We start from the raw sequence: 27,071 nt of genomic DNA, 5'->3' as shown, positions 1-27,071 counted from the left end.
CCGGGGGCAGGGTGGGGGGGACACCACCAGGATTGCAGCTCAAAGCTGAGGGCCGCTACTTCCCTATCCACAATTCACATACTTGCCCCAGCATCACCTTGCAAAAATGACCAGAGATTTGTAGGCTTAATGTGAGCAGTGTGGGGAATGTGTGGGTATGTGGGGTGTCTTAAAGATGTCACTGGACTGCTTCCTCTGGGGAGTGGCACCTCCACCTTCCCAGTAACACAGGGTCATGGGGACATTCAAGTCAGACCAGGACTGAGGCAGCAGCTCCTGCTACCTGCTGGGTACAGTGGCAGCACTGATGTGTTAGTGCTGTTACTTGGGAATTCCCCCAACTTTCTGAGCCTCAGTTTCTTAGTTTGCCAAGTAGAAACAAATCTGCATCTTCTCTTGCACTCTCTGCACTCTGTGCCTAGCCCTGTCCTGGGCAACCTCACTCCGCACTCTGAGCCTAGCCCTGGTGCTAGCCCTGTTTTTAGGCTTCCTGGTGCTGCAAGAGAAAAGTTTGCCCTATGGAAGAGACTGGTGGACAGGGCTGTTCGGGTGTGGCACTGATCAACACCCAAGCTTGTGCCTGCTCATAGTCCTTTCATTATGAGCCTGACTTTCCAGATACAACCCTGAACCAAACTCCTCCAATCACAGGGAGTGGGATGAGGCGATGAGTCATCCCCAGGCACTGGGCCCAGCCTTCAGGGAGCCTTCCTTGATCAAGCCCAGGAAAGGAGCCTCGAGCTGGTTCACAAAGTGATTGTGGAAGGCGTCCCCCCTTCCGCTAGTGAAGTCTTGAAGGACTGTCTGACCTGAGGGGCAAACACAACTCCAGGTCTTACCCGGTCAAATGTCCTAGATTTCAGCCTGGGGATATTAGAGACCTGTTCTTAACATTAGGACACTGGCTTTCAAGGAGAACTGGCCCAAAATAGCCACACACCCCCAACCACACACCTTCTTCACATAAGAGGTTGAGATATTTATTTTGGGGAGAAAGTTTGGAGGGGAAGAGAGAATTTATTAATAAAAGAATTATCTGCTTGTAAAAAGTGTTGATAACGATGAGACAAGCTAGATAATTGATTTACATTCAGAATTTTAGATGCACCATGATAGGAAAGATGTTTTCTTCAAGGCTGCCAAATACAAAGAGTCAGAACACTATTAATGTAACATTTATATAATTCCTGATTGTGTCATGTTTATCATATATATGTGTAATAATATAAATGTATATGTAAAAAAAAAAGTTAGTCAAATATGCTTGTGTTTGCCTCCATTTTGTTTCACTTTTCTCAGTAAAGCACCCATCAGTCTCTTCCCCGGGAGTAGGAGAGTGCGAGCCGACCGGCCAGAGTTCTGGGGCTGCTTTAGGCACAGGGCTAGAGAATCTGGAGCTGTACCGCAGAGTTTTCCTGCTTAACTTAGGAGCCTCACCTTAGTTAGTTGTGCTCCATCGGTCCTTGAGGTTGAAATTCTCTAGTTCAAATTTCAGAGAAAATAATCTTGCTCTGAGCAGGCAGAGAAGTCATCCGCTGACTCAGGCTATGGGTGTTGGAGATGCTCGGTGTCCCAGGAAGCCTCTCATGGAGCCCTCGGTGGAGCCTTGTGCCTCACCGTCCTCCAGGGGCATGACAGCAGTGCTTCTCTGTGCTGATGCTTGTGGGGTATTAAGGCTGGATCTGTTTGCTCCTCGGCGTTGTCTTCCTTGATACTTCCATTTTGTTCTATCCCTACTGGGTGATTCAACGCCTACAAGTGTGTATGTGGGTGGGGGTGGGGTGGGTGAGGTTTTTTTGTTTGTTTTGTTTTGTTAAAAATAGACTGTCCCTGCTTTTAGGAGTCTGAGGCAGGAGGTTCACAAATTCAGGAAAAGAAAAAGGATTCTTTTCTTAAAACAGGGCTAATTGTGCTGTACTTTCTCTTTTTCCCCCATCTTGAGGTGCAGGGGCCGCTCAGTATATGTTGGAAGTGGCCTAGTAAAATCTCACCCTCCTACCTATGCTTGTCTTTCGTTCCCCGTTCTTGTTTGTTCTTGAGAGGAAACCATAACCATTTCAACTCTTCCATGACTAGAATGTGGAGAAGAGGTCAGTTAGTATCTGGTCCCAGAGCAGAGCACGCCTTTAATCCTAGTACTCAGGAGGTGGAGGCAGGTGGATCTCTGTAAGTTCGAGGCCAGCCTGGTCTACAAAGTGAGTCCAGGATAGCCAAGGCTATACAGAGAAACCCTGTCTTGAAAAACCAAAAAAAAAAAAAAAAAAAAAAAAAAGGAATATAAGAACATGGCACAAAAACTCAGCCAATTATTTAGGATAATTTGAGGTTGTGGTTATCAGTAGAGAATAGTACTGAAGTCTAACATTTTGACTTGAAGGCCCTCTGTGGGCTCTTCTCCAACTAGTCTTTTCAGCATGCCTCGTCTGCGGGTCCTGTCTTCCCACACACCCAGGTCAGCCCTTCCTAAGCGTGTTTGCTTTCTGTGCCGGGTGCCGGTGCCCTGCTCCTTCTTCCTCCAGATAGCTCTCAGGTGTGCCTGCGTGTCACCTCACAGAGCCCTCCCAAAGCTCTCTTCTCAGAAACAATGTAGCAGAGTGTCTGAGTACAGGTTACAGTAACAAAGTGTCATGGATCCAGTGGCTTTCTTAACCTAGCACTTGTGGAGGCTGAGAAGTCCAAAAGTTTCCAATACTTGGGCTGTAGACATGGCTCAACAGTTAAAGTAGGAACTGCTACTAAGTGTGGTTACTAGCACCCCTGTCAACCATCTCACCAGCGCCTGTAACTGGCCTCCTTGGCCACTCACGTGCATAAGCCCACATGAAAACACAAACTTAATTAAAAATGATAACAGTCTTTAAAAAATAAATAGAAGTATCCTAGTCCTAACTCTACTCACATGGTACACAGAGAAAGATTGCCACACTTTTTCTCTTTTTAAAAAAGATTGTTATTTATGTGTATGTGTGAGTTTCTGTGTTCTGTATAAGTGCAGGGCACTACAGAGCCCAGCAAGGCTGTTGGAGCCAATGGAACTGGAGTTACAGGTGCCTGTGAGCCCCGTTTGGGTGCTAAGAACCAAACCTAGGTCCTCATGCAATGAGTGACGTCATCTGCTAAGCCATCTCCCCAGCATGTCTCTTCATATAAGGGTGCTAATCTGCAAGAGCAGTAAGTGTTCTTAACTGCTGAACTCTCTCCGTCTCTTTCTTCTTGTGAGCGTGTTAGTCCCATTCATAAGAGTAGAGCCTCCTCAGACTTCAGCCTCAAGTACCATCACATTACAGGGCAGAAGCTGTACATGTCAATTTGGCAGAGGGCTAGGCACCTTCAGTCCACATACTGCCGTCACCAAGTCCCTTCCTTATCCTCTTCGACTATGCTTTGTACTGCTACCTGTGAATCCTGTAGAGTCTTTTCACCTAATTTTGTGTGTGTGTGGTTTGTTTTCATTTGGTGGTGAAAACCCATTTCATTCAGGGTGTGTGTGTGTGTGTGTGTGTGTGTGTGTGTGTGTGTGTGTGTGTAAGAGAGAGAGAGAGAGATTCTTCAGGAACCAAGCGTTATGGCTTTATTTGTATTGTATGTGCAGGCACACATGTATGTGGGTGTACTTGTGGGTACATGCACATGTGAAGGCCAGAGCATACGTCCCATACTGTTCCTCCTGGCATACTTGCCTTCCACCTTGCTTTCTTTTTACTTTTAGATTGGTTGTCCTAGACTTCTAAGAAAGCTGTCTGTTGCCGCCTTCCACCTTACTTCCTGAGCCAGGCTCACTCACTGGCTCACCTATTGGGGTAGACTGGCTGGCTCCACCTTCCCAGAGCTGGAATTTCAAGTGCATGCCACCATGCCTGCCTTTTAATACCTACCTATGTGAATGGAAGTCAGGTCTTCATGCTTATACAGCAAACACTTGAGCAACTGAGCCGAGCTTATCACCTGACTCGTGTGTGTGTGTGTGTGTGTGTGTGTGTGTGTGTGTGTGTGTGTGTGTGTTTGTGGGGGGGGGGCAGGGAGTACCTTTGTCCCTATATCCTAGAACAGAGCCTGACATAGTAAATATAAAATGAACACTAGAAGCCTTTGAACTTTGTACCGAATTTTCTTTTTTGAGACAGGGTTTCTCTGTGTTAGCCTTGGCTGTCCTGGACTCACTTTGTAGACCAGGCTGGCCTCGAACTTACAGTGATCAGCCTGCCTCTGCCTCTGAGTGCTAATTTGAATTTTTAAAAATTACATATCATGTGCCATATACCCAACATTTTACGTGTCTTCTTCCAGGTTTTACCTTTTAATGAAATGGTTTTTTGTTTTGTTTTGTTTTTTGTTTTTTTGTTTTTTTGTTTTTTTGTCTTTGTTTTTGTTTTTTCTTTTTCCGAGACTGGGTTTCTCTGTGTAGCCTTAGCTGTCCTGGACTTGCTTTGTAGACCAGGCTGGCCTGGAACTCACAGTGATCTACCAGCCTCTGCCTCCCAAGTGCTGGGATTAAAGGCGTGCACCACCACCACCCAGCTAATGAAATGTTTAAATCGTTAATTTTCTTTTGTAGAGCAAGAACATGATCCTGGACCAAGCCTTTAAGTACATAACAGAATTGAAGCGGCAAAATGACGAACTCCTGCTTAACGGTGGGAACAGTGAACAAGGTAGAGCCTTGCAGAGTGCTGCTGTTTCCTGATAGCCTACGTTTAGGTGTTTGTGTTGCAGTGACATGCACTTCCGAATCCTCAAATTAGAATAGACTGCCTTCAAGTAGCCCAAGAGAATAGCATTGCAGATTATTGTGGCTGAACTCCTCTTCCTCCTCTGTGCTTAATTTTAATTTTGTACAAACACATACCTTCCATTTTGATTACTTGTGTATTTCATGTTTGCCTAAGTCATTGAAGTAATGGTGCTCAACTGCCTGTGCTCTACTTGGATCTTGCATTTAGGAAACTTTCAGAAGATGACTCCTAGAGGAGCTCTGCTCAGTGTAACTTATAAACAAGCTCAGAGGATAGGTCTGGGCCACGTTTTAACAGTACATTGACTCAGAAGACCAAAGTATTAATTTCATAATTGTTTGCATTAATATAAAGTATGTATTGAACTGCCAGGTCATTTAACAATACTCAATTTTTAGGTGTAACTTTTTGTGCTGTGGGTTCTGATTTTTCCACCAGCATTGGAGAGAGGCTGAAGGAAACACTCCAGGCCACTGTAAAGTTCAGAGTGGAAGGCCAGTTGAGTGGCCCTTTATTATGGCTCTGAAAGAACAGAGATTCCTGTGACAACCCAGTAGAACACCTTAACAGGCAGTGCTTTACTAAGGTTGGACAGCGCTGTCCTGTCCTGCTTGTGATGGCAATAATGGTGCTGGAATATGTCCAGGAAGGCAGCACTCAGATTCGTCCTTACACAAAGTTACAAAGTTGCTTTGCTAAGTCAGCTCTCCTCTGATGTCGCAGACCACCCTCCTGGGAGATTCCAGCAGGTGGTTAGATAGCTCGGTGTCTGGGAACACTATGAAGCACCTACGCGATGCTTTGAGGCTAGAAAGATCCATAGAGGTCTCCAGTGAAAGTTACTGTGGCTCAGAACATAAGCTAAGCCAAACAGTCATGTTACCTTAGAGAAAAGGCAGCTACAGAAAAGCTGCCCGGGTCATGGGACGCGGGAAAGGCCTAGCAGCCGCAGGGCTGGGCAGAGCCTGAAGCAGCTTCAACGGCTCCCTTGTCATGTGTTGCGGCCATTGTTTCCCGGGTTCTTTTTGTACATATTTGCTCCCTGACCCTGGTATTTTTCATTGTTATTCTTTCGGGAGGAGATCATTTATTTCATTTAATGCACAGTAGAGGACAGTACCTTCTTGAGGACCAACAGTGGCCAAAGAAACCATTCCCTAGAACACACTCAAAGGCTGAAGGCGGACAGTGGTCAGAGAGACCGCTGCTCCGATTTGTATTGGAGGCAGCTTTATACTAATGTCTATAGAAGAGACAGCCTTCCCTTCAGAACATACTCCTGTCCAGGAGACTAACAGCCCCATTTTAATAGCCTGCAAATGAGGAGACAATGGTATGCTCTTGTTCTTTATCAGAAAGCTTCCAGACAGATAATAATCTTACAAGGTTACACACACACACACACACACACACACACACACACACACACACACACACACACTTTGCCAAAAGGAATGGTAGAGTCTGGCATGGTTTTAACCTGGATTTGTCAATCAGATGGGACATTAGCAGAATTAAGATTTATGCAGTCAACCTTTATAGTAGCACAAGTGACCTCTGTGGGTAGCTATGAAGATATCTATCCGATACATCCTGGCCACCCTAGGCTACCGTGTCCAGCGGCTTCCAGAGATACCCCACAAACTGATAGATTTGGTCTGAGGCCTAGTTAAGAGCTGACTCTGAGGGCTACACCTTAGCCTTCTGTACCATACAGTTTGCGAGGCCTGTCAGTTCATGGTAGCCCTAAACCCATGGGCTACCCTAGGGTAGCCCTAAAAAGTCCCAAAGAGGCTTTTAGCTTATCAAAAGCACATACCAAGAATCAGTCTGTCTTCCACTTCTTCATCTGTTAGCTATGCTACTGGAAAGTTTTGGATTGGGAATGTTAAGACTTACATAGTGTAGTAGATTTTCAGTGGTTGGCCTGTAAGGTATAGAGTTTAAAAGGAATATAAAAGAAGCTCGAGGTGTCACTCTAAGAAGAAAAACCTTACAGTAGCGGAGAGCACATAAAGAGGTATATGAAGGACAGAATCTGAAGTCATGACTTAGCACATACAGTTTTACTTAAGTTGTTAGAACTTCTGACATTCACTAGTATTTTTACATCTTTATTTCTAATATTTTAGCTGAAGAAATTAAAAAGCTACGGAAACAACTGGAAGAAATCCAAAAAGAAAATGGCCGATATATTGAATTATTGAAAGCAAATGACATATGCTTATATGATGACCCCACAATCCACTGGAAAGGAAATCTGAAAAACTCAAAGGTGTCTGTGGTTATTCCAAATGACCAGGTCCAAAAGAACATCATTGTTTATTCCAATGGGAGCCAGCCTGGGGGAAATGGCCAGGGGACAGCTGTCCAGGGAATTACCTTTAATGTTGCTCACAGTTTGCAAAAGCAGACCGCCAATGTGGTACCAGTGCAGAGGGCCTGCAAGCTGGTGACTCCCGTGTCTGTCTCTGGAGTTTACCCTTCCGAAAACAAGCCGTGGCACCAGACTGCAGTGTCTGCACTGGCTGCCAACCAGCCCGTTCCTCTTTGTCTTCCCACTGCCATTTCTGCTCAAAATATTCTCGAACTTTCTACTTCCGAAAGCCAGTCAAGTGTGCTTGGTGCCACTGGTGGCTCACTGATCACCGTTTCAGTTGGCCCTGACCCTCCCCAACATCATTCCTTGAACACATGCCTAAATGATCAAAATGCTTCAGAAAATAGCCCTGAGCAGGAGAGCCCCACGTCATCCACGGGAACAGGCGCAGGGGCCACAAGTACCTCCTCTAGCAGCTCAGCAGCTGCCACTGAGGCGCATCTGGAAACCAAGCCCAGCCAAAGTGAGCAGGGCTTCAGTGGAGATTCTCAGAACACCCCCGTGTCAGCTACCACCACGGTGTGCTCCCAGCCTCCCGCATCTACGGGTGATTCTTCTCCAGTGAGCATTGGCAAGACAGCAGACCCAACAAATATGACAGCAGTGGCACCAGGTCCTGCTGCAGTGGCGAAGACCACCCTCCCCGTGAGCAGTCTTTCTGCAACTCCTTTGGACAGTGCTTGGACTCTTTCTTGTTCTCTGCCTTCTTCAACTGCTTCAGATTTGAAAAACATCAGCAGCCTTACTCGGATTTCTTCAGCTGGAAACACACAGACAACATGGACTACATTGCACCTGGCCGGAAACACAATTCAGCCTTTAAGCCAGACACCGTCTTCTGCTGTGACTCCAGTATTGAATGAGTCTGGTACCAGCCCTACCCCAGGCAAACACAAGCATATGGCTACAGGCATGACCTTAAATAGTTCCCTTCCAGCAGATGGGCAGCCAGTTGAGCAAGTAGTGGTGACTTTGCCTTCGTGTCCACCCTTACCTGTGCAGCCACTGATTGCCCAGCCACAGGTTAAATCTCAGCCTCCAAAAAATATCCTTCCCTTGAACTCAGCAATGCAAGTGATTCAGATGGCTCAGCCAGTTGGGTCAGCTGTCACTGCAGCTCCAGCTAACCAAAATGTTATTATCCTTCAGCCACCCAGCACGACCCCGTGCCCGGCGATGATGAGGGCAGAGGTTCCCAACCAAACGGTAGGTCAGCAGATTGTCATCATACAGGCAGCTAATCAGAACCCACTGCCACTCCTTTCTGCTCCCCATCCTGGTCCTGTTCGACTTCCTGTCAATGGAGCCAGTGCTATAATAGGGCCTCATAATTCAGTGCAAAATGTGCCAGTCCCACAGACTTTTGGAGGAAAGCACCTTGTCCACATATTACCAAGACCTTCATCTCTATCCACGTCCAACTCAACACAAACGTTTTCTGTTACCATGTCAAACCAGCAACAGCCTCAAACCATTTCTTTAAATGGACAGCTCTTTGCTTTGCAGCCTGTGATGTCTTCATCAGGAACTACAAATCAGACCCCTATGCAAATTATTCAACCCACGACCAGCGAAGATCCAAACACCAATGTTGCCCTGAACACATTTGGGGCTTTGGCCAGCCTCAATCAAAGCATATCACAGATGGCTGGGCAAAGCTGTGTACAGTTGTCTATTAGCCAGCCTGCTAATCCTCAGACTTCTGCAAACAGTCAAACCAGCCCAGCTAACTGTGTTTCACTAGCGACCACCGCACTACCCACCCTGACGACAGATAATTTAGCCGCACCATCCAGTACCTGCAGTCTTGCAACAGCTTCCTCCACACACACTGTCACTTCTCTGCCCCCTACCCTGAAATCAAAAAGACTGAACAAGAAGCCAGGTGCCAAGAAACACTTAGCAGCTAATAAGCCAGCATGTCCCCTGAATTCAGTCAGAGATGTGGGCAAGTTAGACAGCCCCAGAGCAGACAGCTCAGCAGAGCCATCGTGTAGTGATGGGCTGCTGGACAGCCTCCCTGCTGGCCTACCGTCTGTTGCTGTGTCCCAGGCAGAGAGTGTTAGCGCTCCTACTTCACGTTCTTTGGACATCCTGAATTCTGTGTCAGTAATCCCTGAGTCTGTATCCAAGTCTAAGTTGGCAGAAGATTGTAGCTCGTCCTCCCAAGAATCTGAAACAAATGAACAGTTTGCAGTGGCCCCAGCAAAACCCAAAGATTCTACTCCCATTTTGCAGGAGACTTCTCAGGGTACGCCACCAACCCCTGTAGCATTGCCCAGTGCCATCAGAGCCTGTCCTTCAACCAACGGGTTGATTCCGTCTCCTCTCGAGTCCCAGATTTTGGTTCCTCAGGTTTCTGGTATGCCATCCACTACAAGCACTTCAAGCACCGACTGTATTTCCGAGGTAGAAATTGTGGCAGAACCTTGCCCAGTTGAGCAGGATTCATTGGACACCATGCAAACAGCAGGGCCTTTAAAGGGGCAAGGTCTAACTATGTTGCTGTCTGACCTTACTAAAGAAAAAGACCTTCAGAAATCATCCCTTTCAGTCCAGATGGATCATTCTGACTTTTCTCCAGAAAATTCTAAGATAGGTGATTCTAATGTTGATTCTCATCCCAAGCAGGAACTATTGCTGATGAATGAGGACAAAGATCCTCCACAGCATCATTCCTGCCTCCCTGATCAGGAGGTTATTAATGGTTCTCTGCTCGCCAGTAGGCAGGCTGACTCTCCCATGTCAACCAGCTCTGGCAGTAGTCGTAGTTTTTCGGTTGCATCCATGCTTCCCGAAACCGCTCGAGAAGATGTGACCAGCAGTACAACCGCTAACACGTGTGACAGTTGTTCCTTCGCAGAGCAAGCTGATATCGTGGCCCTTGCAGCAAGAGCTATTTTGGACCAGGAAAACATTGAGAAGGGAAGGGTTGGCACGCAGACTGATATGAGGGAGGTTACTTCAAAGCCTTCTGAAAACTCTTTAGAGGGAGATCAGCCTTTTAAGCCTCAGATCCACAAGGAGAGTTGCACAGGACAGGCAGATGCAGCACCGAATGAGTTTACCTCTCAGGATTCAGTAGAAGTAACAGTCGATAGGCCTCTAGAAAAGTCAAGCTGTTCTCTGGGAATTAAAACACCAAATGCCTCCTTACAGGTGTCAGCCTCTCAGCCACCGAGTCTCACCAGTTTAAGTGTGAATAATCTCACTCATCAGAACAGTGTCAGCTGTCCTCTGGTCAGCTGTACAGGTCTGTCGCAGACCTCAGAGCAAACATCTATTCCTGTGACCGTTAACATGACTGTTCCATCCAGTCCTTATGGCACCCAGCCTCCTGTGCCACCTCTGATGACAGAGTACTCCCAGGAGCAGCTGAATAGCATGACTAGTGCCATGCCAAATCCACAGATTCAAGAACCCCTTTCAAAGCCTAGTCACGAAAGCCGTAAAGACTCTGCGAAGCGCACTGTACAGGATGATCTTTTACTGTCTTCAGCCAAACGCCAGAAGCATTGTCAGCCAGCCTCCCTCAGGCTGGAAAGTATGCCCCTGATGAGCCGGACTCCAGACAGCATTTCTGATCAAACTCAAATGATGGCCAGCCAAATCCCCCCCAACTCCTCAAACTCAGTTGCGCCTGTCAGCAACGCAGCACATGGAGACGGCCTTACACGGTTATTCCCACCTGGGAACAACTTTGTGCCTCCTACGCTGAGGCAGACGGACGTTCAGTGCAGTTCTCAGGCTTCCGTTGCTGAGCAACAGCAGCAAACCCAGGCAAGTCAACATCTGCAGGCCCTGCAGCAGCATGTGCCGGCCCAAGGAGTGTCTCACCTTCACACCAACCACCTGTATATCAAACAGCAGCAGCAGCAAGCAGGGCAGTTAAGAGAGAGGCATCACCTGTATCAGCTGCAGCATCACGTGCCACACGCAGACAGTGCTGTCCACTCCCAGCCCCATATTGTGCACCAGCAGAGAACTCTACAGCAGGAAGTCCAGATGCAGAAGAAGAGGAATCTCGTTCAGGGCACTCCTGCTTCTCAGCTGTCCTTACAAACAAAGCACCATGGGACTGACCAATCGAGACCCAAGAGTAGCCAGCCACATCCTCACCATCAACAGATGCAGCAACAGCTTCAGCAACACTTTGCAAATTCCCAGCCGGAGAAGAGCTGTGATAACCCTTCAGCTGGCCGGGGCCACCACAGCCATCCCCAGAGCCATCTCCACCAAGATATCCTGCAGCAGCAGCAGGATGTTGGAAGCAGACAGCAAGGCTCAGCAGTTTCTTCTGACCATGTATCTGGGCATAATCCAATGCAGAGGGTTTTACCATCAAGAGGCTTGGAGCAGCAGATGGTGTCCCAACCAAGCATTGTGACTAGGTCTTCGGACATGACCTGCGCTCCACACAGGCCGGAGAGGAACCGTGTGTCCAGTTACTCTGCCGAGGCCCTCATTGGAAAGCCATCTTCTACTTCGGAACAGAGAATGGGCATGTCAATTCAGGGCTCCAGGGTCTCAGATCAGCTTGAAATGAGAAGCTATCTTGATGTTCCTAGAAATAAGAGCTTGGCGCTTCATAACATGCAGGGTCGCATGGACCATACTGTCGCCTCAGATATCCGCCTTTCTGACTGTCAGACATTCAAACCAGGTGGAGCCAGCCAACAGCCGCAGAGTAATTTTGAAGTACAATCTTCAAGAAATAATGAAATAGGTAACCCTGTGCCATCACTGAGAAGTATGCAGTCCCAGGCTTTTCGGATTAGTCAGAACACCGGCCCACCACCAATCGACCGACAAAAGAGGCTATCTTATCCACCAGTTCAGAGCATCCCAACAGGAAATGCCGTCCCACCAAGGGACAGTGACAACACATGTCATCAGAGTTTTATGCAGAGTTTGCTTGCTCCTCACCTTGGTGATCAGGTCATTGGGAGTCAAAGGTCACTCTCAGAGCATCCAAGGAATACACAATGTGGTCCATCTTCAACAATTGAATATAATTGTCCCCCAACTCGAGAAAGTGTTCATATTAGAAGAGAGAGTGAAAGTCAGAACAGGGAGAGTTGTGACATGCCTTTAGGTGCAATTAACCCCAGGAACAGTACTTTGAATATCCCCTTTTCAAGTTCCTCTTCCTCAGGGGATATTCAAGGTCGAAACACAAGCCCCAATGTTTCTGTACAGAAGTCCAACCCCATGAGGATTACTGATAGCCATGGGACCAAAGGCCACATGAACCCTCCTGTCACATCCAACATGCATGGGGTTGCGAGGCCAACTCTGCCACACCCGCCTGTGTCTCATGGGAACGCGGACCAAGGGCCTCCTGTTCGCCAGGGTAACTCTTCAGTTGCCCAGAGATCAAGACATCCCTTGCAGGACAGCAGTGGCTCCAAAATCCGACAACCTGAAAGGAATCGTTCCGGAAATCAAAGGCACAGTAACGTCTTCGATCCAAGTCTTCCCCATCTTCCTCTCTCGGCTGGCGGCAGTATGATCCTTGGACGGCAGCAGCCCACTGCAGACAAGAGAGCCAGTATTGTCCGCTTCATGCCTGACAGTCCTCAAGTACCTAATGATAATTCAGGTCCCGACCAGCATACGCTGTCACAAAATTTTGGTTTTCCTTTTATTCCTGAGGGTGGCATGAACCCACCCATAAATGCTAATACTTCCTTCATTCCACAGGTTACCCAGCCTAGTGCCACACGAACTCCAGCGCTCATCCCAGTGGATCCCCAGAACACTCTCCCCTCCTTCTACCCCCCGTACTCTCCTGCTCACCCTACTCTGTCCAATGACATTTCCATCCCTTATTTTTCTAATCAGATGTTCTCCAATCCTAGCACAGAGAAAGTGAACAGTGGAAGTTTAAATAACCGATTTGGATCGATTTTATCTCCTCCCAGACCCGTTGGCTTTGCTCAGCCAAGCTTTCCTCTTCTCCCCGAGATGCCGCCAATGCACATGGCCAACTCTCACCTATCCAATTTTAATATGACATCATTGTTTCCAGAAATAGCAACGGCTCTTCCTGATGGCTCAGCAATGTCACCTCTGCTCACCATAGCAAACTCCTCTGCTTCTGACTCTTCCAAGCAGTCTTCAAACAGACCTGCTCACAACATAAGCCATATCTTAGGTCACGATTGCAGCTCAGCTGTTTAAACCTAGAGAAACCAATTGTAAAGGTTTGGGTTGAAATGACAACTATTCATGTGTGTACACACATGCATTGAGGGAGCTTGTGTGGATATGTGTCTTTATATTGGGTAACCATTTTTCAGTTAGCTTCTGATTATAATGAAGCATGTCAGAGAGGGTGCATATGCTGGGCTTGTTAAAACAATCATCTTTTGTTTCTGAGTGATGTTCTTTCTTTAATCTTCTAAATAATTTACTTTTCCAAGTATGATTTGTAATATTTTATTCCCTGAGTACTAATCAACCAGAAGTTGAATAGATCTTGGCACATGCTAGGAAGGAGTTGTGATATTTAGTTCAGTTGTTGATTAAGAGGTAAAATAGATAGTTAAGATGGTTAAGTTGCAAATCCTAAAGTAAAAGCAACTTGAAAAAACATGACATGACTAGGTACTGGCTGATGTCAACATCTAACAGTTCTGAACCATGGCAAGTGATAATTGATAATGAGTTAAATTCCCATCAGTAAAAATGTCAAGCAGATAGAAAATACATGAAGCTTTTGATCATCCTTCATTCTGAGCTTTGATACAAAGACTTAATTATAATTTTTAATAAACTACCTAAATTTCATGTCTTGTTGTTTAAAGTAGGGAGCCACATTATCCTTCAATGTGCCAAGATCCTGTAAAGCAAAAGTCTTCCTTAGACAATGAGCCTTAAAAATACAAAACAGCAATGTGTCCACTTAGTACTTGGGTTTGCATTAGGCCAAAGAATAACAGCAGCTGTATTGTGGCTTTTCCTAGGGTCAGTTAGTGACCAGTGTTTCGTCAGGTGAGTTGATTTACTATTCTCTCTTCATTCTATTTATTTGGTCTTGAAATAAACTAATTTACAATCACTTAAATATTAGAAGTGCTCAGTAAATATTATGTTTAGAAGAAACATTTGAGCCTTTCAGATACTTCAGATAGAGTTTTAAGTTGTCTCCATATTTTCATTTGCTGATTATTTATATTAAATATGGCATTGTAAATTGCATTATATCCTTCATAACAATTGTCATAGGAAAATGAATTCATTATTTTTCTTGTTGGTATGAAATGGTGCTTCACAAAAATACATTCTCTATGTGTATATCTGTGAGTTCATGAGTGAGAGTGCATGTGGAAGTGGGTTTTAAAGTATAGACTGGTCCTTAGTATTGAAGATGTATATCATATATATTTAGTTATCATGTCGTACATGATAAGTAGATATAATCTTGTCTCAATTAAAAATGAACAAATTGGAAACGGCAGTAAAACTTCTGTCTGCGATTGGGAAACTGAGGCTGGCTCTAAAGCAGTGGTTCTCAGCCTTCCCAACCCTGCGGCCCTTTAATGTTCCTCATGTTCCAGTCACCCTCAAACTATACAACTATTTCATTGCTACTTTATAACTGTAATTTTGCTACTGTTATGAATTACAATGTAAATATCTGTGTTTTCTGATGGTCTTAGCCAACCTCGGTGAGTCATTTGATCCCCCCAAAGGGATCACAACCCATAGGTTGAGAACCTCTGCTCTAAAGCATAGGAAAACATGATATATATATATAATTTAGTTTTTAATTCTTCCCTCATATATTACATTCCATCTATAGTTTCCCCCTCACCACCACCCCTCACCCCCAGATTCACTCCTCCTCCATTTCCCTTAATAATAATAATAAAAAAAAGCAGGCCTCTCAGGGGCATCAGCTGACCACACACAAATAATAAGTTTCAATAAGACTAGACACAAACCTTCATTCATATCCAGGCTGGATGAGTCAACTCAAGAGGAGGAAAAGGGTTCCGCTGTGGATGTTTTTTAACCCCACCAAATTAGTAATGAATTTAAAAGCATATATTGAATTTTGAGTATTTGAAACTAAGAAATAATTGTATGTGCTGAATTTTTTTTTAACCATTTAAATTCATAGCTTCCAATTGTTGATACATTCTCTTAAAATCGGAATGGAAATACAGAGTGAGTCCAGGACAGCCAAGGCTACAGAGAAACCCTGTCTCAAAAACCAGCCCACCAACCAACCAACAAAACAAAACAAAGCAGAGAACTGAAGGAGAGAGAGCTGCACAGAGACGGGCTTTTGGCTCGGTGGAAGCAAGCCCAAGGACCAGCAGAGGTTTCAGATTTTAGGCTTTTATTTTGGTTTGCTTTCTTTGTATACTAAGGAAGTTTCCAGAGGCCTGGTGAGAGGCACTACCACTGACTGCCTGTCGGAAGGCTCAGCAAAAGGGTTGCTTGTGCCTCCTCAGCTGCTTAAACTCCTCGGATTCTGCTGCCCCTGAAAATCACCCACCCCTCCTGTTGAGCAGAGCAAACCTGGCTTTCCTCCCTACAGTGTATTCCTGTGGTCAAAGGAGAACTTCCTGAATGCATGGAACACCACAGTAATGACTCACTTTTAAGCATTAATATTCAGAGTTTTCTTTGTACTTGAAAGGCCCCACCTGCCAGTGTCACTGAGGGTAGTGTTCTGTGTGGCCAGTCATTCCCCAGTCCCACCTCTCTTCTTAGTGGCTGACTGTCACACGTACATCCTCACATCATGGTGGCTCTTGAGTTCTGAAGGGCAGGCTTGCTCTATTGGAACTAAGGTAACATGCCACGGACAAAGTCCAGTTTTGTATTGTGTTTCTGAGATAGGGATCTTGATGTGTTGACTGGCCTTAAATCCGTGGGCATAAGCAGTCCTTCCCCTACCCAGCTGAGAGGCTCCACTTGCAAGTGCAGCACAGTCCTAAAGTCTGTTGCTACCTTGGGTTACTTTTGTTGTTTGACTGACTGCTGCTGCTCGGCTCTGTGCTGAGATAGCATTGCACTGCCAGGGCTTTTGTGCTGCAGTTACAGTCCTGTGATGTCTGCCTCTCAGGCTTTTGTGACCATCTGCAAATAACTGGGCTCCTGCTCGAATGCAGTAATGTGGTTCTAATTAAAGACAGACTGCGTTTGTGTGTTAGAGATCATTTCACACATGGCCTCAGATGATAGAGTCCTCACTGTATTCCTACTGGGTAATTTCTGGAAACACACACCATGTCTATTTTCCTTTTTTTTTTTTTTTTTTTTTTTTTGGTGGTTTTGTTGTTGTTGTTGGTTAGTTTTTGTTTTTGTTTTTTTTTGAGACAGGGTTTCTCTGTGTAGCCTTGGCTATACTAGACTCACTTTGTAGACCAGGCTGGCCTTGAACTCACAGCGATCCACCTGCTTCTGCCTCCCAAGTGCTGGGATTAAAGGTGTGTGCCACCATGCCACTTCCTGTTTGCTTTCTAAGTGAGAGTCATTGAATCATTTTGTTCTAACCATTGATCGATCTTACACAGTCACTGAAAGTGCTCGGTTCCTCCCAGCTTTCCACAGGAAGTTCTAATGAAGTGATGAGTTTTAGATTTCTCTATGTAAATGTCAGTGAGTTTGTTGAATATATCGGTCATTTTAATGTTTTTCATGGACACTGGGGTTTTTTAAAGTCTTACATTTCTTCATGAGTTATAGTTTTGCTCTTACTAGAACAGCTCTGAGACGCCAGAGGTCACCCCCTTCTCTGAGTTGGGGACAGGATTTCCACAGTGGGGTGAGTTCTGAAGTCTGAGGGTAGCGGAGTGTCTGTAGCAGTCCCAGACAGATCAGAATTATGCTGAACTGCAATGAAGGTTAGCCTTTTAAAATCAGCCTATTTAAAGTGCACTATTGTTTAAACCTTTTAAGGGGACTTCTTTTGCCTCGCTCTTGCCTTCTAATATTAGCCATCTCATGCAAAGGCTAAAACTTATACTCAAAAAAAAAATGTAGAAACACTTTTTTTTTTCTTTTCTTTTTTTCAAGACAGTGTTTCTCTTTGTAGCCTGGACTTGCTTTGTGGACCAGGCTGGCCTCAAACTCACAGAGATCCACCTGGATCTGCCTCCCGGAGTGCTGGGGTTACAGGCATGAGCTACTGCACCCAACTTGTAGTAACACATCTTAATGAAAACATTAAAAGGGTAAGGAAGGGTTGAGTTGAGACTGGTTTCTATGCCTCTTGCTTTATCTTTCCTTTGCATAGGTGTGTACACTCTTGTTCTTTTAGCTGTTCCTGTCAGTAGCTGGTAGGCAGCCTGGCTGTGACCAAGGCCAGTTCTCCCCTGTGGTGCCTGTGGTGCCCCCCCCCCATCAGATCAGTGTGTAGTAGCGGATCCCAGGTTTTGCCTTTTGGAAACCTCTCGCTCGCTCGGCTTCTTTCTTAAAGGGCAACAATTCCTCAAGATGCCATTAGTTTAAAGTTGACTTAAGAGATTTTGGTATGGGGATGAATGGCTGCATTCCTTGGTCCGGTGGACTTTTCCCCTGTGGTGGAAGAAACGGTAAAGGTGGTACCAAAACAGAACAGCCTGTGGTTCAAATCCTCAGCTGCCTGAAAGTCACTGCGGTTCTGTCACATAGGTGCTGACGACCTGGAGGAAGTGTGCCTATTCCATCAGGAGGGCAACACTTAGCCAGTGACCAGAGGCACTAGGGTGGACTTAGTCTCCGAGAGGTGATTCTGCAGCATGTTTATGCAAATTAGTTTCTTTTAGAGATGCCCTTTGGGCTGAATGTTAGTTAGCATTTTGTTTTCCTTCCCCAAAATGCTACCAACAAGCAAGGTTTTGTGTTTGTTTGCTTGCTTGTGTTTTTGCTTAACTATACTCTGTGCTTTGCTGTTCTGTGCTGTGCTGAATTCTCCTATAGGGAAGTCTAGACTGTATTTTGGAGCTCCTGTAGGGCTCACCACGTGCGGATGGGGACAAGCCAGGCAGCCTGGGAGACCACACCTAGCTGAGCCCTTGGGCTCAGCGCTCCTGGTTGCCATGCCTCTGCCTAGGTACTGTACTCTCCCTGACCTGTGACTCTGCCTGAGACCAGATCCTGGAACTTTTCCACCCTGCCAACCCCATGTTGCAGAGAAGGCATTCCAGGGATGGCCTATGCTGTGTAATCAGAGGCCTCCTAGACCACAAGTACACCTGATATTTCTCACTCTTGCCTTAGGCTCCCTAGAGCCACCATGACAAAGTCACTAGTGAGTAGTGTAGCTGAACCTGTAAACACAGCTTGTGTGGCAGGCGGTCCTTTCACATCCTTATCTCTACATTTGCATAAACTCTACCCAGTACTCTTTTTCTTTTTCTTTTCTTTCTCCCTCCCCCCCCCCTTTTGGCACATATATGTTGTTAGGTGCTTCATAATCCTATGTCACCTTAGGTTGAGAATGTTGGGCATAATCTTCAAGTTCTTTTGGATGAATATGTAACTCATCATTAGATTCCATGAGGCATAGACAAAACCTTGCTAGTAATGTAGCACACTTTTTTAAAAAAATGATTTTTAACTTTTTGGGCCCGGTTGTGTGTACAATATTGTGTAATAGGAAGTTAACGTTTGACTGGTTTAACTTTGTCTTCATGTTTTCTGAGACCTCTCTGCCTCCTGCTCCTGAAATCTTAAACTCGTTTTCATTTGTAAGGTCACTGGGCACTGGGCTTGACTACAGTGCTGAATCTATGCGATATTGGACTGTTATCTTCCAAGAAGGGACCAGGTAGTGTGGCTTAAGAAGCTGCAGTTGTGTTACTGTGAAGGGAAATTCTTCCACTTTCAGCAGGTGTGTGTGTGTGTGTGTGTGTGTGTGTGTGTGTGTGTGTGTGTATTCATTTTGCTTTTTTTAAAGTTGAATATTGAGAACATGAATGATTATCTTCACAAATTATTTATAGAGACACTGGGTGTGTTTACTGTAGGGTAGGTACCAGGAAAATATGAGTTTTACTGCTTCAGTAGTGTAATCTTTTATCTATGACCCAGCCAGCACTGTGCTGTGCACTGTGTCCTATAAACTGTAAATCACCTGCTTTATAATTCTGATGGAAACTAATTTGTTTTGTAATGGAATACAGAGCAGATATGTATAATAGGATCAGGATTGTCCTGCAGCTGTAAATAAGAATAGGTCCTGTTTATTTTGACATCTTTTTACAAATGCATTGTATTAGGATGTGAATATTCCAAAACATGCTCTTGTTTAAAGTTTTGAAATTTTTATTGTTAAATGTAACATTTTAATGGTTGTAATAATTATTTGTATAGATATGAATATAGTATTTTATTTAAGAAAATAAACTTTGCAATTTTTGCATTGTGAATTCTCTCTTTTCTCCCTTTTCACTTTAAATCTACTTGTTTTGCATCTGAGTAGTATATTTAAGTTTTGCCATATAGATACTCTGGTGTGATGCTTGCCTTCTATCTGAAGAGATCCCATGACACATTGCTGTTGGGCTTCTGTTCCTAAGCATTATACCTCAGGTAACTCTGTTATGATGGGGTCTACACTGTTAGAAGAGGCTGCACACCTGTACAGTCATTATAAAAGTAAAGTTAGAATTTCACATATGGAAGAGTATTCAGTGGTGATTCAGTCCACATTCTCAACTGTATTTATAGCGGGAGAAACTAAAGTATAGAAATTTGGGATAGACGTTGGTATTGGATTGGAGGGGTGGCTTAGCTGTTAAGAACACATATAGCCGCCGGGTGGTGGTGGCACACGCCTTTAATCCCAGCACTGGGAGGCAGAAGCAGGTGGGTCGCTGTGAATTCGAGGCCAGCCTGGTCTACAAAGTGAGTTCAGGATAACCAAGGCTACACAACAAGGCTACTCTGCCTCAACCCCCACCCCCCAAAAAAACCCCACATAACAGTTCTTACAGAAAGCCCATGTCATGTAGCCCTCACCACCTGTAACTCCAGCTTCAGAAGGCCTCTAATGCCCTCTTCTGGCCTCTTTAGGGACCTGCACCCATGTGCATACCCACATATACACATGTATTAAATATTAAATCTTTTTTTCTTTTTCTTTTTTCTTTTTTTTTCAAGACAGAGTTTCTCTGTGTAGCCTTGGCTGTCCTAGACTTACTTGGCTGTCCTAGACTGGCTCTGCCTCCTGAGTACTGGGATTAAAAGCGTGTGCCACCATGCCCAGCTTTAAATATTAAATCTTTTAAAGAAAGCTGGGAGAACCACAAATGGTGGCACACACCTTTAATCCCAGCATTTGGGAGGCAAATCTCTGATTTTGAAGCTAGCCAGAGCTACATAGTGAGACATTGCCTTATAGCTTTATCAACTTAGTTAAAAACTTACGAGCATAATTTGTGAGGGGAAAACAGTGGATTGTATACTATAAAACTATGTAAACTTGTTATTTTGTGTAAAACTTACATAAACGTTGTATTGTTTTGCTTTTAATTTTTAGACAGTCTCACTAGCTCCCACTGGCCTGAAACCAACTAGCCTGCTTAGCCTCCACAAGTATGTGCCATTGGTATTGGATTGGAGGGCTGGCTAAATTATGTAAAGTTTAAGGCTGAGGTGTAGCTCAGCGGTAAGTGCTCATGGTTAAAGCACAAGGCCCCAAGTTTGATTACCTATAGACCCCTATAAATCAATGTATTGTTTACAGATGGGGTAAAAATGATACAGAAATGATCAATCCCTAATTCAGAATAAAGAATACTTAGAAAAGAGCAGCATAGCACCATATAAAGAAAAAGTGTGTGTGTGTGTGTGTGTGTGTGTGTGTGTGTGCGCACGCGCGCGCGCACTATTGCACAATGGACTATCCATTTGGAAAAACTCCATAGCTACTCAGTCCATGTGGCTGTGTACCTGAGCAGTCGAGGTCTGGTGCTGGAAGGCCTGGAGTATTCCTAGAGAGCCATTGGTCTTCAGTTCACATTGGAAGTCAGATGAGTCTGGGTTCCAGTGACAGCAGAAGATGGCAGTAGCAGTGGTGGCAATAGGGTAGATTCACTCACCAGCAAGAGTGGAGGCAGGCAGGTGAAAGGCCACAGACTTTTCCCTGGAATCTCCTTATAGCTGGGCCCCCACCAAAAAGTGCCTTCTACCCCCAGGGAAGGTCTTCCCCACCCCACCCCCAGTTAATCATTTTAGGAAAATACTCTAGGAGTCCTGGCCAAAGGAGTGTCTCTTAACTGATTTCAGATCTCATCAAGTTGACAAAATTCACCATCATACCTAGTCTCCATGAAAAGTACCTGAGAAAACATTTTGAAAGGAGAAAGCAGCCGGGCGGTGGTGTCACATGCCTTTAATCCCAGCACTTGGGAGGCAGAGACAGGTGGATCACTGTGAGTTCGAGGCCAGCCTGGTCTACAAATGCAAGTCCAGAACAGTCAAGGCTACACAGAGAAACTCTGTCTCGGAAAAAAGAAAAAAGAGAAAGGATCTACTTTGGATGGAGATCTCCAGCTTTTACTCTGTGGCCAGCTGTATCCTTTGTGTCTGGGTCTGTGGGGTGGCAGAACTGTGGGACAGCAAAGCTGCTCACTTCATGATGGCCAGGAAGTAGAGAGCAACAGACATAAAAGGGGTTGGGGTAAGAAAAGCCCTTCAGGGGGCTGGAGAGCGGGCTGGCCCCAGTATGGTTCCCAGCAGGCTTTAGCTCCAGCTCCAGGTTCCTCTTTCGTCTGGCATTTAGATGCTTGGTCCCCAGTTGGTGGCAGTGTTTGGCAGGGGGGTGGAGTGGGGGAGGTTAGATGGTGCAGCCTTGTTGGAGGAAGTTTGTCACTGGGGCAGACTTTGAGAATTAAAACATCTGGCCTACTTCCAGTTTGCCGTCTTTGCTTCATGCTGGAAGAGAGCGTTCAGCGCCCTGTGCCTGTGCCATGCCTGCTGCTCGCTGCCATGCCTCCCAGCCATGAATAACTCTCCCTCTGGAATCATAAACCCAAATAAACTATTCTGTAAGTTACTTTGGTTGTGGTGTTTCATCAGAACAACAGAAAAGTAACTAATATCTGACAACCTCTTCTAGCCTCTGTGGGCACCTGCGATCAACGTGTCCACAGACATGGATAATTAAGAATGAAACTACAAAGTCTCTTTTTAAAAGAATGATAATAAAATCCTTCCAAAGACATAACCTACTTTCTCCCATTAAATCTTGCCCCTAAGATTTTCCAATACCTCGAAATAATGAAGTCAATCATGACTGTATCAAATAGCAAACTACCTGTTGATGAAGTCAAGATCCCCATGTTCAAGTGACTTTCAGTGACCAAGTCGATCAGCTCCATACCAAGTCTGCAATATATGAACAGTTGGGGGTACATTTCATGTCTATATAGTAACATTCTAATATGCAAGTATATGCAATGTATAAACATAAAACGAGAGCCACAAAGGTCACTTAAGTACCCCAGGAAAAGAGTGCACAGGACTTCAAAACTCATAATATTTTCCTTCACCTAGCTTCTTGAGAATTGCGATCAAGACATGATATTCTAGGGCTGGAGAGATGGCTCAGTGATTAAGAGCACTCCCTGCACTGCCAGAGGACCCAGGTTCAATTCCCAGCACCTACATGGCAGCTCATAAGCATCTGTAAATCCAGTCTCTGGGCACCTGACGCCCTTGTGTGGCTTCTATAGGCACCAGCAGACCAGTGGTGCAGACAAAACACACATCCCCACGAAACAATACAAATGAAAAGGAGAAATACTTGCCTATGGAAGTTCAAACCTACGCTGGTTTCTCTTGACAAGTTTCAATAATGTCCTCGTTTTGTTTGTTTGTTTGTTTTTCCTGCCCTCTCCCCACACTGGGTAATAGTCACATGCTTTAAGAGTAGGCTATACCTTCAGGCTGCTTGTCATTCTTGAGGAAAAGAAAGATCTTTGGTACTGCTTTGTGTCTGGTGGCTTAGGGCAAGTTACATAACAACATAGTTAATTTTTACTTGTTTCTTGTTACTATTACCTGCTCTGCCTACCTCACAGGTGTTATAAAAGACAAAAGTTTTCTATTTGAAAGGTTTTCTCTCCCCCCACTGTTGCAAAAACAAAACAACAACAACAACAACAACAAAAATCTTATAAAATGGCAACATCTTGCTTCATTTCCACCTTCCTACACTTGACTGACCCTCAGGCCTCAGCCTATTTAGCTGAGCAGCGCTGACTTCTACTTCGGCTGTTTCTTCTTCCTGTGAGGAACTAAAGAGGTGACGTGACTCTGCTTCTTGGATAAACTCGGCAGTCAGGTAGTTTGAGCAGTATCGTTGTACAGCATTCAGACAGTTGAGCAAGCTTGGCTTTTTTTGTGTTGGGAGATGAGCATCTGGCTTTTAGCCAGCTTCATTCTCTGCTCCACTGGCCATCAGAGGTCTTCCCTGACCTCCCTTTACTTCAGAGCTCTGGGTCTGCAAAGAGCCTGCATCCAGCCTGAGCATGGAGCGCTTCCTGCTTTGGAGACCTCTGGAAACCCAAGCTGCAGTTAGGTGAGCGTCTAGTGTTTGATCTCTGTTATGGAGTGAACATGCAGGTTCACATTATATACACACTATACTCAGTGTGGGGTGGGGGAGGGGTTTTAAGTTTGAAGTACATGCATTTTAAGTCCAGCAGACACATCTTACTGCAAGAAAATTGGAGGAGATAGAGTGATGGTTTGGCCATTAAGAGCACTGGCTAATCTTCCAGAAGACCCAAGTTAAATTCCCAGCACCTTCACGGTGCTGTCTGTAACTCTAGTTCTAGGGGATCCAAGACCCCCATACAGTCATACATGCAGGCAAAATACCAATACATGTAAAATAAAAGAAAGAAAGAAAGAAAGAAAGAAAAGAAAGAAAGATAAGGAAGCCGGGTATGGTGGTACATGCCTTTAATCCCAGCACTTGGGAGGCAGAGGCAGGAAGATCTATGAGTTCGAGGCCAGCCTGGTCTACAGAGTGAGTTCCAGGACAGCCAAGGCTACACAGAGAGACCCTGTCTTGACAAACCAAAACCAAAAAGAAAGAAAGAAAAGAAAAGAAAAAAGGAAAGGAAAGTAAATTGGATAGTACTGCCCTGTTGCATTTGGTTCCACAACCAAATTGTGTTGATTTTTTTTTTCATCATTTCTGGACAGACTTAGAAATATCTTGTCATCTTAACTACAAATGAAGAAATATGATTTTCCAGCCGGGCGTGGTGGCACACATCTTTAATCCCAGCACTCGGGAGGCAGAGGCAAGGAGAATTGATGTAAGTTCAAGGCCAGCCTGGTCTACAAAGTGAGTCTAGGACAGCCAAGGCTACACAGAGAAACCCTGTCTCGAAAAACAAAAACAAAAACAAAAAACCAAAAAACAAGAAACACGATTTTCCAATGCAGTTATATCCTCTGTGGAAGTTTTGCTGAGATGAAACTACAATCCTATCAGAGGTGAGGGCAGGATCCATACACCCGTGACAAGATGCTGTAGCCACTGAGTGGACTTAGAAACTCTGCCATGTCCATTGAGCTGACAGAGTCAGCTTCACAGGTCCTGCTGATGACCTTTCACTGTTTGTTTGTTTGTTTGTTTGTTTTTTCCCAGACAGGGTTTCTCTGTGTAGCCTTGGCTGTCCTGGACTCAATTTGTAGACCAAGCTGGGTTTGAACTCACAGAATCCATCCATCTTTGCCTCCCAAGTGCTGGGACTAAAGGCATGCGCCACCATGCCCGGCTACCTTTGATTCTTAAGGACTAGTCAAGTCTCTGTTTTGTTGTTTGTTTTTAAGTTTGAAAACCCCACTACATCATTACTTGCCTTTCTCTCCATTTACAATTTTGGATTTGAACCAGTAGGCTCCCAGTGTTAACCTGAGTCTTTACAGCATGTGGATTTTAATTTAAAACAAGACTTTTTTGGGTCTACAGCTCTTTGCCAATCACTGAATTTATTTAAAAAAAAAAAAACTTTAGTTCTAAACTTTATGGGCTTTGAAACAGATGCAGCTGTCCTCACGTGAGTCCTGCTGCTCCAATTTAGAGAGCCAAACATTTCCAAAACTTTAGTGCCATTCGCTGGCTCTCCAAATGGCCTTGTAGGTTCATTGTAACTTGGATTTCTGTAAGAGCCACATATCTCGAATGTCAAAACAGCCAATGCTTTCTGTTAATAAACTCAGAGGCTCCGTAGTTATAAAGTCCCAGGCTGTGTGTCTTAATGTATGGAAAAACAACCAGATAATGACTGGATCCTCCCTGTGGTACAATCCGAGCCACACCTCACTGACTGGAAGTTCAGGTTTCTGCTGTAGCCCTTCGCCTGATTACCAGTGATTGCTCTATGCCTCAGCGTCTCCATGTGGAAGATAGGGAGGGTTCCATTCAGGGTTTGATCCAGTGGTATGTACTCTCCTGGCGGGGAGCCTGATGAATGGATGCTCTTTGAATCATCTGTTCTGCTGCCATTTGGGCTCTGGGATGGAGTTGGGGCTGAGGCACCAGTTGCCAGTGGTTTGATCCTGTAGTGCTGGAGCGAACTCCAGCCTCACGATTGTTCTGTAGCAGGAGAGGACCTGGCAACGTGCTAGTCCAAGAGGCATGGCTTTTGTTTATTGATGATGAGTTACAAATCTCTCTCTCCCTCCCTCTCCCCCCCCCCCCCCTCTCTCTTAAATATTTACTTGCTGCTGGCACTGAGAGTGGGCATTTTGTTTTTCTTGTGAAATACTTGGTGTCTGGTCAAAGCATCTCTTATTTGTTGACATCTCCCTGTTTATTTGAAAAGACAGATGTTTTCTTCTGGGCATGACACTCCAGTCTGGGAGAACCCAGTGGGATGTCAGCTTGCCTGTTAGTCGGCCTGTGGTGGTTCATCTTTGTGAGAGGTTCTTATGTAGCCTTGGTTGGCAGGTAGATCCTATGAGTTCAAGGTCAGCCTGGTCTACAAAGTGAGTCCGGGACAGCCAGAGTGACATGGAGAAACCCTGTCTCGAAAATCCCAAAACAAAAACGGTGTAAGTGATGTGTCTTGGTCAGGGTTTCTATTGCTGCGATGAGAAAACCATGACCAAAAAAGCAACTTGGGGAGGAAAGGGTTTATTTGGCTTATACTTCCAGACTATACTCATTCATCATAGGAAGTCAGGACAGGAACTCAAGCAGGGCTGGAACCTGGAGACAGGAGCTGGTGCAGAGGCCATGGAGGGGTGCTGCTTACTTGCCTGTTTTTCATGGCTACCTCAGTCTGCCTTCTTATAGAACCTGGACCATCAGCCCAGGGATGGCACTACCCACAATAGGCTGGACCCTCTCCCATTGGTCACTAATTGAGCGGATTACAGCTGCGTCTCATGGAGGCATTTCCTCAATGGTGGCTCATTTCTCTCTGATGACTCTAGCTCAAGTTGACACACAAGTATAACTTTGAGTCCCTTTTCCCCAGTGCTGTGGACTGAACCCCAGCTCTAGTGATTGTTATGCAAGTGCTCTGCCACGGAGCTAAATTATAACTCTTCAACTTTGGACTTCTGACCCTCCTGCCTTCAACCTCCCAAATGTTGGGGTCATAGTATGCACCACTATGTCCAGATTTTGCAGGGCCAGGGCTCAAACCCGGGCCTCCATGTATATTAGGCAAGAACTCTAACAACAAAGCTACATCACTAGCCCTACATATGCTATTTTTAAATAGCACTGGCTGCTCTTCCAAAGGATCTGGGTTCAATTCCCAACACCCACATAGCAGTTCACAACTGTCTGTAACAGTTCCAGGGAATCTGACACCCTAACAAAGACATACATGCAGGCAAAACATCAATGCACATAAAAGAAACAGTCTTTAAAGATCTACCTAACAAGTTAAAACCCTCTGCACTAATAGTGTGCTACTCCTCCTTTGGTCCCTCCCCACTACACAACATTTATGTGGTGTTCTCACTAAATGAGGTTCTGC

General features: G+C 45.1%; 1 protein-coding gene across 6 annotated transcripts in view; it reads left to right on the top strand.

The window, feature by feature from the left end:
- USF3 (upstream transcription factor family member 3) overlaps positions 1 to 27,071 on the top strand; it is an 80,785-nt gene that overhangs the window by 27,270 nt on the left and 26,444 nt on the right. For 5 of the 6 annotated variants that reach the window (XM_084801287.1, XM_084801283.1, XM_084801284.1 and 2 more), the window contains 2 exons: positions 4,556 to 4,652; positions 6,866 to 19,484. In XM_084801287.1, coding sequence (XP_084657413.1) covers positions 4,556 to 4,652; positions 6,866 to 13,296 — 6,528 coding nt within the window. In that variant the 3' untranslated portion in view covers positions 13,297 to 19,484. Of the gene's footprint in view, positions 1 to 4,555; positions 4,653 to 6,865; positions 19,485 to 27,071 lie in introns of those variants that run through there. The other variant, XR_014783083.1, reaches the window with a different exon arrangement.

This window comes from Acomys minous (genome assembly GCF_964271855.1).
Source record: "Acomys minous genome assembly, chromosome: 11".
Lineage (NCBI taxonomy): Eukaryota > Metazoa > Chordata > Mammalia > Rodentia > Muridae > Acomys > Acomys minous.
Note: the sequence above shows the minus strand (reverse complement) of the source record. Positions and strands in the feature narration are given on the sequence as shown.